At 49.0% G+C, this 16,827-nt stretch overlaps 2 protein-coding genes across 2 annotated transcripts; one reads left to right on the forward strand and one right to left on the reverse strand.

Moving 5' to 3' along the window:
- Nucleotides 1-12,424: 12,424 nt before the first annotated feature.
- Nucleotides 12,425-14,229, forward strand: LOC111257919 (PE-PGRS family protein PE_PGRS16-like). The gene is made up of 3 exons (XM_022828286.1): nucleotides 12,425-12,586; nucleotides 12,665-12,723; nucleotides 13,776-14,229. The coding sequence occupies exons 1-3, from the start codon at nucleotides 12,425-12,427 to the stop codon at nucleotides 14,227-14,229; spliced, it is 675 nt and encodes a 224-aa protein (XP_022684021.1).
- Nucleotides 14,230-14,692: 463 nt separating this feature from the next.
- LOC111256098 (zinc finger BED domain-containing protein DAYSLEEPER-like) lies at nucleotides 14,693-15,844 on the reverse strand. Its single transcript, XM_022823674.1, has 3 exons — nucleotides 15,241-15,844; nucleotides 15,049-15,119; nucleotides 14,693-14,953 (listed from the first exon to the last, which is right to left on the reverse strand). Exons 1-3 carry the CDS (start codon nucleotides 15,737-15,739, stop codon nucleotides 14,939-14,941), a joined length of 585 nt encoding a protein of 194 aa, XP_022679409.1. The 5' UTR covers nucleotides 15,740-15,844; the 3' UTR covers nucleotides 14,693-14,938.
- Nucleotides 15,845-16,827: the final 983 nt, after the last annotated feature.

The following is a 16,827-nucleotide window of genomic DNA, read 5'->3' on the forward strand; positions in this document are numbered from 1 at the left end:
GTACTTTACCACGTCATCCTTGCATACGACTATGCACTCTGCCGACAACAGGTAGTGCCTGAGCTTGGTGCATGAGAAATAAAGACATAGGCATAGCCGTTCTACCGGAGAATATCTTGTCTCGGCGTCCAGAAGTCTTCTGCTAATATAATATATTACCCGCTCCTTTCCATCGAACTCCTGTACCAGCGCCGATCCGATAGCCAGTTCATCGGCCGATAAGTATAGTCTGAACGGCTTGTCAGCTTGTGATGGAACCAATACAAGTGGCGAGATCAGATATTGCTTGATGTCTTCCAGTGCTTTCTGCTGTTCCTCTCCCCACACAAATTCCTGGTCGGGCTTTAACTTCAATAATGGCGTGAAGGCTTGAATACGCCTAGACAAATTAGATATGAATCTTCTGATAAAGTTAAGTTTGCCGATTAGGGATTGCAACTCAGTTTTGTTCTGTGGGGCCACAACCTTATTGATGGCCGCTATGATTTTTCGGTTGACTTCTATCCCGCACTCGTGAATCATGAATCCCAGAAATTGCCCGGCCGATACGCCGAATGCACACTTGTTCGGGTTCCTTTTCAACCCATGCTTCCTTGTGCACTCCAATACTTCTCGCAGATCGGCCAGATGCTCTTGATGCCCTTTTGATTTGACTATGACATTGTCGATGTAGATTTCCACCAGGACGCCAATGAGCTTGTGGAAGATGTAATTCATAGCCCATTGATATGTAGCACCAGCGTTCTTTAATCCAAAGGTCATTACTACCCACTCGAATAAATCAAGGTGGCCTGGGCACCTGAAAGCCGTTTTTGAAATATCTTCTTCGACCATTAATAAAACTGATGACTTTATGTCCTGCGGCGGCATCTATCAAAACATCAGCTGTCGGCATTGGATACCCATCCATCGGGGTAGCCTAATTAAGGTTCCTGAAGTCAATGCACACGCGCAGCTTTCCATTTTTCTTGTATTCAGGTACAATATTAGAGATCCACTCAGCATAACGGCACTGCCGAATAAATTTCGCTTCGATCAATCTTGTAATCTCGGCCTTTATATCAGGAAGAATTTTGGGATTGCATCATTGTGCGGGCTGTTGATATGGCCGATATCCTAGCTTTATAGGCAACCGGTGTTCAACAATGGACCGGTCTAGACCAGGCATCTCATGGTATTCCCAAGCAAAACAATCTTTGAATTCTTTTAATAAATTTGTCAATTTACACCTATATTCGGGATCCAGGTTAGCACTAATGTACGTCGGCCTTGGTTTGGTGCCATCACCTAAATCTATCATGTCTAATGAATCGGCTGACGTAAACCCGTGCCCCAACTTCCCATCTTCTCGGACGAACTGATCCATCTAATCTAAATCTTCAGAGCCAACTGCTCGGATCGGCTGTAGGCCAAAATCGGACACTTTCAAGAAATCGGTGTCCCAAGTTCTTCCGGATATGCACTTGATGTGTTCGCAGCTCCACTGCTACGTATCGGCCGCAACAACACTGTAGGTGAAATCGGCAGTGACTATCTCGATGTTGTCGCTGACGCATTGTACGAGGCATTGGTGCATTTTAGACGGGACGCAACAATTCGCGTGTATCCAATCACGACCGAGCAACATATTGTAGAACCCTTTGCCATTAATAATAAACAAAGTAGTGGGAAGGGTCTTACTGCCGATGGTGAGGTCGACGCAGAGTGCACCGCGCGTGGGAGACACGTTGCCCTCGAAGTCGTTGAGCATCATGTCCATCTTGGTTAGATCTTCGTCGCTTTTCCCCAGCTTCCAAAACATGGCGTACGGCATGATGTTGACTACAGCGCCTCCATCTACTAGTAGCCTGGTGACAGGTCGACCGTTGACATGTCCTTTGAGGAACAGTGCCTTGAGGTGTTGCCGTTTTTTGTCTTCGGGTTTCTCAAAAGTGGCTGTCATTGGCTCCAAAGCCAATTGTGCCATTTGTTCCTCCATCTTCGTCGTGTCGCACCGATCGGCGGGAGCCATGAACTCCATCAACAAGATGAACACCATGCTGACATCAGCTGCCCATTCTTGGTTGTCATCTTCCTCATTGTTATTTCTTTTGGGGCGCCAGACTCGAGACCTGTCGTCTTTCTTATCCACCATCTGCCTCTGCTCTTCTTCCTGTTGTTCCCATTAGCGCAGGCGTTGAATCCTTCATTTTTGGGATTTGGTCAATCCATCAGGGCACCACCTGGGGTTCATTGGTTTGGCCGGTGGTCTGGCGTGCTCCCAATCCAGTTCCCATCATAGGGGGTTTTCATCTAACATCCTGGCATCGGCCATCTCCTCTAACCGATCGTGTGTGCTGACTCTGCCCCCTGGTCGGTCGTACTGGTTAGATCTGCTCCCTGGCTAATCATACTATTCACGTCTGCTCCTTGGCTGATCATACCGGTCAACTCTGCCCCCCAGCTGATCACGCACTGAAAGGCGCCGATCCTCTTGCTCGCGCCAGTTTCTGCTGATTGGCTCCGATTCCTCTGTCCCTAGAGCGGGACCTCTTGAACGGGCGATTACCGTGATATGGACCGCTGCACTCCGGGCAATTATCAGCCAATGGCAACCTGAGGTTATTTTCCCAGCAATGGATGAAGAACGGGCATCGCCAATGATTTTCGTGTCGCCGCATTATTTCTTTGCGATATCTCGAACTTTCCTGCTGCCGCTGATATTTGTTGAGCAAGAATTGGGAGGTAATAGGTCTACGCGGTCTTTTTGATCCTTCACCCTCATCATTAACCCGTCTCTTCCCCTTGACATCTTCGACCGTAGCTTGATTCCTGGGGTCCACAACGCCGCTCTTTTTAGCCGATTCCGATGTCAGCACCTTGGTTTGAAGCACGTTTCTTCCCGTATCAACCATGTTAGTGGGGAAAGGATGCTGATCAATCTTCATTGGCTTTGCTGGCTTTGTCGGGACCTCAAACTTGAGCCTGCCTAGCTCGATGGCCGATTGTATCTGCTGGTGGATGATTTTGCACTCGTTTGTGTCGTGGGATGTGACATTGTGCCATTTGCAACACTTCATCTTTTTTAGCTGCTCGACCAATGGGATTGTATGATAAGGTGAGAGTTCGATCTGCCCCTCTTGGAGAAGTAGGTAATAAATTTTGTCGGCCTTTGATATATCAAAACCGAACGCCTCCGGTTCCTTTTTCCCGAAAGGACACGATATCGATTTTTTTCCTTTAACCTACTCTGCTAGGCCGATTTCCACTTCCTCCTCAGATTCAGATCCCTCTAAGTATGCCACCTTCTTCTGAAAATTTCTTCGCTGATCAAAAGGGCGTACTTCTTGACTGGACAATCGGTGGACGATCTGACTCAGACTCCTCCTAGGAAGGCTTGGAAGGTGATGTCGGCCAGCTGCGCATCGGTCAGGACCAGGGTGTAGCATTTGTTTCTGACTTCCCTGAACCTTTTCACATAATTGGTCACGGGCTCGTCGCTCCTCTGCCTGAGGCTGGTCCAATCTGAGAGCTTCATCTCATGGACTCCCGCGTAGAAGTATTTGTGGAACTGTTTTTCCAGGTCAGCCCAGGTGACAATGGAATTTGACGGTAGCGTAGTGAACCACTGGAAAGCTGACCTGGACAGGGACGATAAGAATAGACGCACCTGCAGTGCATCCTGTGTAGCTGCCTCCCCGCATTGGATGATGAATCTGTTTACATGTTCCATTGTTGAGGTGTCATCCAGCCCCGAAAACTTAGTGAAGTCGGGAACTTTGTACCGATGGGGAAACGGCAGTAGATCGCACGCAGGCGGGTATGGCGTTTTGTACGTGTAAGTTTGTACCTTTGGCTTCAACCCGAATTGATCTTGAATCACCTCCGCTATCATCGCCGTCCAGTCTACTTGCTGCTGATGAATTATTGGCTTGGGAAATGGCACATGTTGGTGGATCGGTGGTGGGATGACCGGGTGATGAATCAAAGCGTGTGGTGGATTATGCGGCAACGTGGCCGGCTGAGCGGTTGACATTTGATGGCGCAATGAACCGGCCATCTCATCATACAGTATCATCGGCACCGCACCTCGGAGTGCCTCAGCAGCGTCTGCCCCCTGCCGATTTCTAACGTGGCCGGTTGATACTGTGGAACCGTCGGCCGGGTGGCCGACTAGAATGGTGCCTGGATCGGAGAGCCTCCATAGCCGGCCAATTGATCCAGAACGGCCGCTATTGACGGTGCCCCCCAAGGCACTGAGTTTGATGGCAATGATTGCACGGAGGAAATTTGAGCAGGCTGTGGCGGTGCTTGTGATTGAAAGCATGGCGCACCGTTGTATCCTGGATGCATTGAAGGCGGTGAAGTATTGTGTCCTCCATGCTATGTCGGCATCGGCTGAGGAGCCAATTGAGATGTGCCCGGCAAGCTCCTGACTGGGGCTGCGATGGGTGGGACGTACGCCGGCCCCTGATACCCTTGAGATACGCCGTTGGCGAGGGAGCTAATGACGGTATTGTACACCATGTTGGCCATCACTGGGGATTGATCGATGAAGGCCTGGTAGACAGACTGTTGGATCATGTCGGACATCTTGGCTGAATCCTCAGCGATGGTGATCTGGCGGGGGGTTGGAAAGGGAACTTTCTTGATGGTCTCCCCGCTCCTGGTACGACTGAAAGATTGCAAGCATGTTTTCCTGTATTGTTCCATTTGCTTTGCCAACTGTTCTTTCTGGTCATCCTTGAGATCTGCTTCCGTCACCTCGATGACGTTGTCTTCGGAGATCTCGGTAGCTTTTGACATGGTGGATGTTGAGGTGGTCCCACTGGGCGTGCCAAAAGTGTGTTGGCGTTAAAAGTCAGCCGATTGACCCTTAGCGTCGGACACACGACCCGGGAGAATCTGCTTAGCTCCTATTCGGGTGATTGCCCTGGTGCGGTTCGCACGGCGTGCTAGCCAATCTGACCTGTTGATTGGTAAGGAAGAAAACGTGTCAAATTCCAGGGGTTCCGATCGGCTAAGGTTCCGATCTCGAAAAGCGTATCAGCGAATCAGCCGATTTGCTATATAAAGATAATCGGCTATGATACAGCCGACAATCACGTAGCGATTTCGAGGGAAACAACTAGAGTGAGCTAGAAAAAGCTACAAAAGCAACACTTGAAATAGATCTAATCGGCTATATGATAATGATGAATGAAAATAATAATTACAGGGCCGACAGTTCAAATCCCAAGCTGGATAACTGGTGATAAAACTAGAACAACAGATAAAACCTATAATTCTAGTAAATATCGATAACTGGTGAATAAATCTAAATAAAATAAGAGCAATGCGCCCGAAGTTAAAACTTAGATGTTACTCGATAAAGGGAACTTATAGAATTGGTCGGAGATCGTGTCGATGCAGTCCTGCCAACCCGTACGAACTCGTGAAAGAAGAAAAGTATTGGCGAAGTCGCCGACTTGAAAGTAAAGTACGAGGAAATAGTAGATTGTTGTATTGATTGATGTGTTGTTTACAAATCTCTAAAGATGGCTATTCATAGCCTGTTACAACCAATTTCCTAACCAACTAGGATCTATCTCTAATTTTAAACGAAAACGAATATTTACAAACACAACTCGTATCAGAGTTGGTTATCGTACTTCCACGGGCCCATCTTTCTCTATCTTCTTTCTCTGATCTTCCTTAAGCCCATATTGGCCCAATCGCTCCAGCCTTCCAATCGGCCGATCTCCATCAACTCCGTCCGCCAAAACACTGCAGCGTCAATCGGCCGATTCCCAACTGCAACATCAATCGGCCGATTCCTAGTTGTGACCTTTCAATCTGCCGCATCGGCCAATCTTTTCTTTCCTTGGCGCCGATTCCATACGTGTCAAAATCTAGCGTCAACAGCTACCCCGATGCAATTCTACGTCTTCCGCACCAGTGCATCGAGTGGTAATCCCATGATCCATATATGGCAGTTTTCCTATTTTACGCGGTAGAAAAATTTTATTTTGCGCTAGCGTAGCCTACCTTGTAGCTCAACAGTGGTATCAGAGCTATAGCTATTTTGTTATGGATTCGGGATGTGTGCATATGGAGGTATGCAAGTTTTCATATTGATCTATGACATGATTTCGTGTTCTTGCTGCAATGGTCGTGTAACGACATACTCCTACCGGTCGAATTTCCGCCATCGGAGTTAAGTGATACACGTAATGCCAGTTGCAGTGAGCGAAGATCAATGTGATTGATCAGATTGAAACCTAGGTTCATACGCCAGGTGAATGTGATGCGCAGTAGTAGATTGAATCTACTACCAGGTCGAATTTTTGTTGTATGCATGTGCTTCCGTAAAACAGCCGTAACTTTTCGGTACGATCTCGGATCGAGGCGAATTTTATATGAAAATTAATCTACAGAAAAAGTTACACCTAACTTTGTTTCGCAGGATTAGATTTCCCAAATTCGGCTTGGAAGATGCAGTTTCGGGCCTCTGAAGTTTGGAACGTCAGAACGCCTAACTCTGTTTTGCAGGATGTTACGATTTTGTGATCAGTATGGCCCCTTGTGTATGTGGTGCATGTGTGTAACTTATTCATGACCTACATGTAACGCGTACGGCAACACGGCTGGAGCCATATGTGTTGTCACGTTAATGTATTTAATGGTCTGTGTACCAATCTGTGATGATCCAAGCAACTATGTAATCTTCATTACTAGTTATTAGGTGCAATAGCATGTTCTAGTTCTTGGAGGACTCATCACCAGGAGGATGGCTATGGCGGAACCACTCGGATTAACTTAATTAAAGCACAATAAGTCGCCTGACATGCGGTCTTATGCTTTAACCAAGTTAACTCGGCAGTTCGTCGGATTTCATCAGATAGAACCACTTTACAGGACCGGATTAGCAGAGCTCACACGAAGGTGAGTGGTTTCAGAGAATACAACAGATCATGCAAAATCTAACAAGTTCAATAATTTATTACAATGTTGTTTCGAAAATTAGAGTTTACATAGTTCTTAAGCAGCGGAAAAGATAAACCATGGAAGCTAGCGCTGGGTCAGATGTCACTGATGAGGCCGGTCAGGACATCATTGATCCCTATCCTCGCCGTCCGAGGAGGGATCCCACTCGACCATCCATCCAGGAGGAAGCTAGGGAGGCCAAGTGCCACAAACGGCAGACTTGGGAGCTTCAACATCACCTAAAAGATGTGCCACAAACAAGGCTGAGCAACTAAGCTCAACAAGACTTAACCGACCGGTGGGATACTACTCCACCAACTTGTAGACATGCAAGGCTCTTTGGCTGAGGGGTTTGTTTTGCCAAAAGCGACAACAGTAGGTCCTTACTTTCAATATTTTAGCTCAGGTTCTAAGTTCGTTAACCAATCTACATTAACAACTTATGCAAAACAAACATAGTTCCAAACAATTTAAGGAACAAGCATCAAGGTTTACATCATCATCGTGTTCCATCTTTACTCAGTGTAGCATAGCGATCAAGTAGTCTCAATCTGTGAGAGGCAGACAAATCGATTCGAATTTCTTAACCATGCATGGCGAACCTAATCTCACGACATCTGTGCACCACAGAGGGTCGCTTCCCTTGTCGGCCGTCCCCATCAATCCCCTGACCCGTGTCGGGCCCACTTCTCTTGGTACAAGGCTTCACAGACCCGGCCTCTGCCGTTCTGTGACCACACTTGTCACCACATGCGGCCGCAAGGGAAAACTCTGTTCCAGAGACAGTGGATCGAACCGCTCACGTCCTGGTTCAATTAGGTACTAGGCTTCCCCATCCCATACTAGGTATGAGATTAGTACTTTCAAACACTTGATCACGAACACCAACACTTTCCGACCTTAACAATTTCATGTAGATAGACGGGGCAATCCACCGACCACCAAAAATAGTTCACAAGGCCCTGCCCCATCCACCGTCCTTATAGTAATGACAAAGGAGAACAAGCAATTCCTATAACTCGCGAGTGACAGGGAATCACTCAACTTTTACCGAGTCCTATTAAGCACTGCAACTACTCGGCCTATCATACTAGTGTTCAGATCAAGGGAACTAAGTCATGCATCTATGATTTCAAACAATTCCTGTAACGTAAATGCACATACATACAAATGAAGGCATGCACAAGTTTAGAAAGACTAGGTTATGCTCCAGGGCTTGCCTTCGAGCGGGGTGGAAGTGAACTGATCTTCAGTGCTCTCGGCTTCAGTTCCCGCAGGCAGCAGCTCGGCTACAACTTCGTCTTCTGGCACCGGGTGCAGCTCGTACGTGCCGTCGGCGAGGTTTAGCTCTACAGGAAATGCAATGCAGGGGTCAAACACTTAGACTGTTATTTCAACAACACTTGCAAGATTTAGCCCAGAAACTGTAGCAAAACTACAGGAAAAGTGCGAAACCCATTTTATTGGATTCTAATCAGAAAGAGGATTCCAACCCAAGTAATTTCACGTTTTTCTTATTTCTGCTTGATTTAAGATGAATTTCCCAAGCTTCTATTGATTGAGAACAAGAATAAAGAGTCGGATTAGGAAAAACTTACGATCTGACCCTTAGACCTAAGGAATAACTGTAATAGGGTCCTCAGACTTAACACAGGGATGTTCCCAAAATTTACACAGATACCCATGATCAAAAGAAAAGATACAGCCGAGCCCTCGGGCGAGGCGGACAAGGGTCGGGCGAAACAGGTAGGGGTCGGGCAAAACGGACAGGGGTCGGGTGAGTTGGAAGGGGTCATCAGCTCACCTTTGGTCCTTCCGACGAAAACTTGGGGTCGGGAAGAAGCGAGCTCAGGCGGAATGATGAACGACGCTAAGTTTCGGGTGGCAGGGGCGCTTCTTGAGGGCAACAAGCACTCTCTAGCACAGCTTGAAGGAAACGAGCGGCCGGTGGGGTTGGAAAGGTGGGTGTTGAGCGGAGAGGGGGAGTCCCTCAAAGAGCTTATGCGGCAGCGCTTGAGCATGAAATAGAGGAAGGTGTGGCAAAGGCAATGATGGCGAAGGGAACTTCGGTAGAGGCTTTGGTACCCCTTTTATAGCTGCGCGGAAGAGAAGGAGTTCGAGCAGCGCAAGGATAAGATCGAAGAGGATGGAGTGCTCTGCCGTGGTGGCGATTGGTCAACGTCTCCATTGGCCGGCGAAGCGGAGCTCCAGGGACAGGGTCTTACGGTATTGGGCACTGAAGATAGTGCTACGCAGGTGCTGTTTTGCCGGACGGAAGGATTGGTGAGGGCGAGTGTGTGTCTGGTTGTGTCAAGCGCCGGATTGGCTGCGGCGGCTTTGTATCGGCGAATAGGAGGGAGAGAGAGGCACTGCAGGTGAGGACGTTGCCGGCGAGGTGACAGGGCAAGCAGCAACTCTAGCAATCGCGGAACTAGCGGCTTTGCCGTGGCACGCTACTGGCGAGTCGGGGGAAGAGGAGTTGGCACTATCTGCGCGGTGGTTGGCGATGGCGGCATCATCATGGGGTGTGGGCGTTGGTAGCGCGACTGAGGTACGACGGAAAAGCCGGAAGGCATTGGGGCGCGGTCGGGGATCCTGGTGAGGAGATGTGTGCGGGAGGCGAGGCGGACTGGCGCGGCAGCGGCCAATCTTCGGTCGCAGCGGCGGCAGGACGCCTTGCTGGGCCAGCGAGATCTCGGGCAAGACGAGACAGGGCGAAAAAGTCCGCAGGGTGCTTCTACGCGCGATTGGGAAGGAGGCGTGCTGATCCATCTTGTCGCGGCCAGTGATTGGGCGAGGCGGTGCTCGTCGGTGAGGTTGCGCCACGCGGCGGCGGGGTTCTGAGGCACGGCGCACGCGCTCTCTGGTGCTCTCTGTCCGATGGATCCGCGAGATTCCTTGCCGGGCCCATCTTCCAGCCAGTATCCCACTGAACAAGGTTGTAGCAGGGACTTCGTTCTCCAACTCCCATAAGGAATTTCTGGACGTTCAGCTCAACCTACCAAGGATAAGTCCACCCTAAGGCGTGAAATTAGACTGATTTTCCAGACTTAGCCATAATGGCTAAAGGAGTTTGAGTTGACCAGATCAGGGAACTTGTCTTAAGATTAAGCTCGGCTGATTTAAATCGAGGTCGTTATAGCCTACCCCCCCTTAAAAAGAATCTCGTCCCGAGATTCGGGTGCAAGGACAACTAGTGGGGGTTTGCAGGCCTTACCTCCGTGGCTGAAAAGAAAACCTCTGAAGTGCTTATTCAGATATTCCTCTGTTTCCCAAGTTGCTTCATCTTCCGTGTGGTTAGTCCACAGAATCTTGTACATTTTCACAACTTGTCGTCGGGTGTATCTCTCCTTATGGTCGAGGACTTTGGTAGGATATTCGACATAGGTCAGGTTGGGTTCAATTTTAAGTTGCTCTTGTTCCAAGATCTCAGTCAGGACTTGGACACATTTCTTCAGTTGGGAGACATGGAAGACGTCGTGAATGGCTGAGAGCTGTTCGGGTAGTTGGATCCGGTAAGCAACGGGTCCGCAGATTTTCACAATCTCGTAAGGGCCAATGTAACAAATAGCCAATTTCCCCTTTACTCCAAACCGTTGCACTCCTTTGGTTGGGGAGACTCGAAGGTATACGTGATCACCAATGTCAAACTGCAGGGGTCTCCTCCTCTTGTCAGAGTAGCTTTTCTGTCGAGATTGGGCTGCCTTGAGATTGGCTTGAATCATCTTAACTTGTTTTTCGGCTTCGATTACTAGATCAGGACCATTGGTTTGTCTTTCTCCCACTTGTGACCAATTCAATGGTGTCCGACACCTCCGACCATATAAGGCTTCAAACGGTGCCATCCTCAAACTAGCCTAGTAGCTGTTGTTGTAAGAGAACTCTGCCAACGATAAACACTTATCCCAATTCTTGTCATAATGGATGACACAAGTTCATAGCATATCTTCTAAGATTTGATTCACTCTCTCTGTCTGGCCATCTGTTTGAGAGTGATAGGTTGATCTACGGATTAGTTTGGTACCAAGTGAAGCTTGTAACTGTTCCCAAAAACGTGCTACAAACTACACACCTCGATCATATATGATTGTCCTTGGTACACCGTGCAGGGAAACAATGTAGTTGAGATACAACTCTGCATATGTCTTGGTCGTGTAGGTGGTGTGAACAGGAAGAAAATGTGTAGACTTTGTGAGGTGGTCCACTATAACCCAAATGGAATCATGCCGCTGAGATGTAGGGGGCAATCCAACAATGAAATCCATGCTAATGTCTTCCCATTTCCATGATGGAATAGGTAGCAGTTGCAAGGTACCTGCTACCTTCAAATGGCTTGCCTTGACACATTGACACGTGTCACACTCCGAGACATAGCGTGCAATTTCGGGTTTCATTCCACTCCACCAAAAAGTTTGACGGAGGTCATGATACATCTTATTACTGCCAGGATGAATTGAGAATTTTGAGAGATGGGCCTCATCTAGGATTTGCTTCTTAAGATCAGGGTTGGATGGGATAACAAGTTGGTTCTCATAGTACACTCTACCATTTTCATCGTGTCAAAAATGCTTGTACCCTTCATCCTTCTGTGCAATCTTTCTCTTAATTAGCCTTAATTCCTCATCTTCTAACTATGCCAACCCAATTTGTTCTTCCAAGGCAGATTCAAGAGAGACATGACCGAGGATGCCATGGGAAATGATCTCCAAACTAAGTTTCCCCATCTCATGACATAGAGTTTCTGTGAAGTTGGTTGCCGACAAGCAATTGCAATGGTTCTTGGGGCTAAGAGCATCTGCTACTACGTTGGCTTTGCCGGGGTGATAATGCACTTCCAAATCGTAATCTTTGATCATCTCTAACCATCTTCTTTGGCACATGTTGAGGTTGGCTTGGATAAAAATATACTTGAGGCTTTTGTGATCGGTGTAGATGTTGCAATGAGTGCCCATCAGTATGTCTCCATATTTTTAGGGTGTGAATCACTGCTGCTAACTCAAGATCATGGGTCGGGTAGTTCAGCTCATGAGGTCGTAACGCCCGTGAGGCATAGGCAATGACTCGGTTGTCTTGGATAAGAACATATCCAAGTCCAGTGCCAGAGGACCGAGAAGAAGGGGAACCAGCAGCAGACAACCTTGGTGCCGATAGGGTGAGCCTCCATCCACCTCCGCCAAAACTGCGCCAAGGAATATATGGCGATGAAGACCGTGGTATCCCACAAGGGGTGGCATCAGTAGTGGTTCTATGTGAAGAACTACCCTGATTCTCCTTTGCCGGAGTTCACTGGCCACCTCATTAAAGTGGCGCCGGAGCTATGGTCATACGGTTCAGTTGAGAAGGAGAAGAAGCGGATCGTCAGTCTGCTACAGGCCATCGAGCTCCTGAAGAAAAAAGGCCTGACTGGGGCTGGAGTCATCGGGTGTACCACGCTCGGCGGGTGGCACCGCTGATGCTCCGGGCTCGCTCGCTCAACAACATGGTCCCCGGCACATCGACCGAGGGCACCATCCTCGCAACGGACGCGCTTGCCGACACCGAGATCCAGCAGCAAGTTCGTGAGGCGCTGGATGACAAGGACGCCGTTTACCTGGTGCCCAGTCACCCTCCGATGCGCTCGGACGAGAATTTCGTCGAGCTAGTGAGGACTTCGCGCTCTCGTTCTTCTCTCCTGCATTTCTTGGTTCGTCGTTCTGACGTGGAATTCTCGTGTCTGCAGGGCCACATGACCCAGGTCATGGACTCACGCCCGCCGGTGCCAGAGGACACAGAGCGACGGTAGCAGAACTGCCTCCTTGCTGAGAAGCAGAAGAGGCGTAAGGAAAAAGAGACGGCGAGAAAGAAGAAGAAGGCCACCAAGGAGCTCCAACAGCGGCGGCGGGGCACGGTCGTGTCGGATGATGATGACGACGATGATGAGGATGAGGAGGAAGATGATGATGAGGAGGAGGAGTATATTCTGGCCCCCCGGCCGGGCGCGCTCGTCATCCGGGAGTAGCACCCCCTTCAGCTATGGAGGACAAGTCGAGTGGACCGCCTACCCAGGACCTGACCCTCCAGGGCTCTGGGGCCGCGCCCCAGGGGTCAGCGTGGGGTGCACCTTGGGAGTCGACGGAGCCCTCGACCCTCTGCCTGCGTCGCGCGAGCAGAGGAGTAGTAGCAAGTAGCCGCTGCCGGATGCCTCGGGGCCGGCATCGAGCTCGGAAGCGAAGCGTGCTCATCGTCCTCATGCTGAGGGGGTGTAAGTGGAAATTCCTCACGCACCTTATTCCTTTCCCGGCATCGAGCCGTTTCTGATGAGGTTCTTGTTGTTTCACAGCGCCACCCCTCGGGACTTTGTCCCACCGCTAGCACCGAAGAAGGCGCTACGGGTGTCGTCCACCTCCGCGGGGCGAGCCGTGACCCCGCCGATGGCGAGCGGTGGTGTCGTTGGAGAGACCACGGGGCCTACCGCAGAGGCGGCCTCTACGGCGGCGACCGGAGGAGGGGTGCCGCAGTCAGGCACGGGGTAGGGTCCAACCCCTGCTCCGCCTTCTGCCTCCGTAGCCGACCCTCCGGGATAAGGTGTTGCCCCTGGGGTTCCTCCGGCCGGCGAGGTGATAGACCTTGATGACGAGGCGGAGGAGGAGCCCACGGGGGGAGCGTCGGTCGCGGAGGGGGCTCCGACGATGATGGCGGAGATGGCGGCAGCAGAGATAGGGGCAGTTGCCAAGTGGCGGCAATGAAGACGACGGCGGCGGCAGTGGCGGGAACGCCCGGTCCCACGGCCATGACGGGGACAGCGGCGGCGGGAACACCTGCCCCAGCGGCCGCGATGAAGACGGCGGCAGCGGCAGAGACGGGTACGCCCGCTCTGGCGGCCGTGATGGAGACAACGGCGGTAGCGGAGAGAGCGGGACGCGCGTCGGCGGCGACGACGGCCGCGGCAATGTCGACAGAGACAGCGGCGCATGTGCCGGGGTCGTCGATAGGGCCGACGGCATCAAGGGTGGTGGCGCCTGCCCCGGCGCTGCCATTTATGGAGACAACGGTGGTAGCGGAGAGAGCGAGACGCGCGTCGGCGGCGACGACGGCCGCGGCGACGTTGACAGAGACAGCGGCCGCGGCGACGTCGACAGAGACAGCGGCGCATGTGCCGGGGTCGTCGACAGGGCCGGCGGCGTCAAGGGCGGTGGCGCCTGCCCCGGCGGCGACGTCGGGGATGGTGGCGTCGGGGTCGGCCAGACTGGCTTCCACCCTTGTCCCGGTCAGGGATGGCAACGGGGCTATCCCCGCCTGGGATGAGCCGAACGATCTGCTCCCCGATGGAGCAGAACTTCCCCGTCCCCCATCCCCATCCACGTTCGCGGGGGAGGATTTTCCCCGTCCCCGTCCCCGACTGGGGATTTCTCACCCGACGGGGCTCCCGACCCCGATAATTCCCCGCAAACCAGTAGCATACAGGCACAGGCGCACAGCAAATGAGTCTATCAGGCATTCAGGCATCAGCAAACCAGTAGCATATAGCAAATTCTATAGATAACAAATGACCAGTTGAGTAGCTGACCAACAAGGCAACAATAACTTAGTATCAGGCTATCAGCAGACAACAGCTGACCAACTGACCACATTTAACAGCAGTAGCAACAACAATTCATTTAACAATTCATTTAACATTTAACAGCAGTAGCAACCACATTTAACTGACCACATTTAACAACTGACCACATTCTACAGATAACAGTAGCTTATTATCCACTGACCAACAACAATTCAACTTAGTATCAAGTTCATGGCAGTAGCAGCAAAAGCAAGATAGTAGTAGTGTTATCACACATCATTCGTTACAACCAAAGCTTACATAAATAGTTAGTGTTAAATTGTTAATGCTGGTCGAACAGTGTGATCACATTCTACTTGGACAGCACGCCATCTTGACAGTTGGTTTCAAGGATCTGAACATATGGTCAGGGAGGAATCTGCTGACTGCTGTGCTCCTAGCCTCCTACTGGAGTTAAATTGCAAGATCCTACATAGATATACATGGACACAAGTTACTGACTGAAAACTGAAAAGAGAAGACACAATAAATACATGAATGTTGCTGTACTGGATATCAATCACCTGAAGGCCTTCTTGAACTTCTTGAAGAACGGACCAAAAACTAGCAGGTTGTCCTTCATCAGTAACAAGGCCTACATAGGATTGCAAGAATATTTTTCAATTAGAAGCTATCAAGTATGAACTACATGAGGAAAAAAACATTGAATAACTGGACAAAAACATGAAGAATTGTAAATTGCCCAAGAAATTTACCTTTATACTTGTTTCTAATCCAATCTTGTGAGCACATTAGAGCCTCCAGCATTTGAGAAGTGAGCCTGCTGCGATGCTCACTAAGAACTCGCCCACTAGTGCTAAATGCTGATTCTGAAGCAACTGTGGTTATAGGAATTGCAAATATATCTCTTGCTATCAATCTCAAAGTAGGATAGCGTGTTCCTGCCACTTTCCACCAATCTAAAATATCAAAGTCCTTTGTAAGTATGTCCACCATCTCATCCTCCAAGTAGCGATCCAACTCAGATCTGAATCTTATGGCGGCTGGCTTTGTACTTGCAACACGGGCACTAAAGGAAGACAAGAAGCCTGAATTCCCTACTGCAGGTGCTGATGCCTTGATAACTCTAGGTTCATCCTCTTCCAAATGGTACTCAAGCATCAAATCACTCAGTGATTCCTTCACTTTAGTAACCTCATCCTCACAATCCACCCCATGTCTTCCAAGTAACACCTCAAAACATTGAAGCAGCATAATGTGTTTGAATCAAGGATCAAGAAGAGTAGCAATGCCCATCATGCCTTGAATATCAGTCCAATATTTCTTAAACTTTGCTTCCATATTAATTGACATTTCTTCAATAAAAAAATTACCACAAACTGACCACTCCTTAATGTTACTTCTAATCTCACAAATTTTGTAGAAGAACATGTTTGCTGTGACATAATCAGTTCCAGAAAATAGTGTTGATATGTCACTAAACAGTTTAAGCCTTTCTACAACATAACCAGCAAATTCCCATTCTTGCTCAGTAGGGCAGCAAGTGTATTGCCTATCCACACGACTTGCTCTAATGAAAACAGCCTTGTAGGGTAGTGCAGTACTAAGCATTGTATAAGTTGAATTCCATCGTGTTTTGCAATCAAGGCCTATCTTCTTATCAATCTTAACATGAACATACTTTGCTATCTCCTCAAACTTCTCAACCCTTTTTGGTGTTGCTGTCCAATAAGCTACACTATCACGAAAGTTTTCAATTGCATCTTTTAACATTTCTAATCCATCCTTAACAATCAGATTCAAGATATGAGCACAACAACGCATGTGTAAGAATTTCCCTTCACCCAACAGCTTATTTTTTCCAATTTTCCTGACCAGATAAGGAATTGCACTATCATTTGTACTGCAATTATCAAGGGTGATAGTGGATACCTTCTCATCAAGATTCCAATCAACAAGGGAGTCATAGAGTTCATCGCCAATGACATCATGAGTGTGAGGAGCTGGCACATAAATAAACCTGTACCAGCATTATGAGTGAATCAATGAAATGCAAACAAGTTAAACTATAGGCTGTGATCTAGATCCAGAATGCTCACCTCATGATAATATTTCTAAGAGTCCAAGATTCATCGATAAAGTGTGCTGTGATAGCCATGTAACCTCTCTTTTGGTTGTCAGAGGTCCACATGTCACTAGTGATGGCCACTCTAGAGTTGATTCCAGCCATGTACTGAATGGCCTTCTTCCTCTCTAGCTCATATTGATCAATGATGTGCTTCCTGAAAAAAAAATATAACACCTTTAGATATGCATTAACAGAACTTAAGCTACATAAAAAA

The sequence above is a fragment of the Setaria italica genome, chromosome I (genome assembly GCF_000263155.2).
Source record: "Setaria italica strain Yugu1 chromosome I, Setaria_italica_v2.0, whole genome shotgun sequence".
NCBI lineage: Eukaryota > Viridiplantae > Streptophyta > Magnoliopsida > Poales > Poaceae > Setaria > Setaria italica.

What these genes read in the sequence shown, in the direction of transcription:
- LOC111257919 (XM_022828286.1), top strand. Translation starts at nt 12,425, where the DNA reads ATGGTCCCCGGCACATCGACCGAGGGCACCATCCTCGCAACGGACGCG. An exon ending in ACGAGAATTTCGTCGAGCTA is followed by an intron (nt 12,587 to 12,664) that starts GTGAGGACTTCG and finishes TCGTGTCTGCAG; the next exon opens with GGCCACATGACCCAGGTCAT. An exon ending in CCAGAGGACACAGAGCGACG is followed by an intron (nt 12,724 to 13,775) that starts GTAGCAGAACTG and finishes AGACGGCGGCAG; the next exon opens with CGGCAGAGACGGGTACGCCC.
- LOC111256098 (XM_022823674.1), bottom strand. Translation starts at nt 15,739, where the DNA reads ATGCTGCTTCAATGTTTTGAGGTGTTACTTGGAAGACATGGGGTGGAT. An exon ending in GATTAGAAACAAGTATAAAG is followed by an intron (nt 15,120 to 15,240) that starts GTAAATTTCTTG and finishes AATCCTATGTAG; the next exon opens with GCCTTGTTACTGATGAAGGA.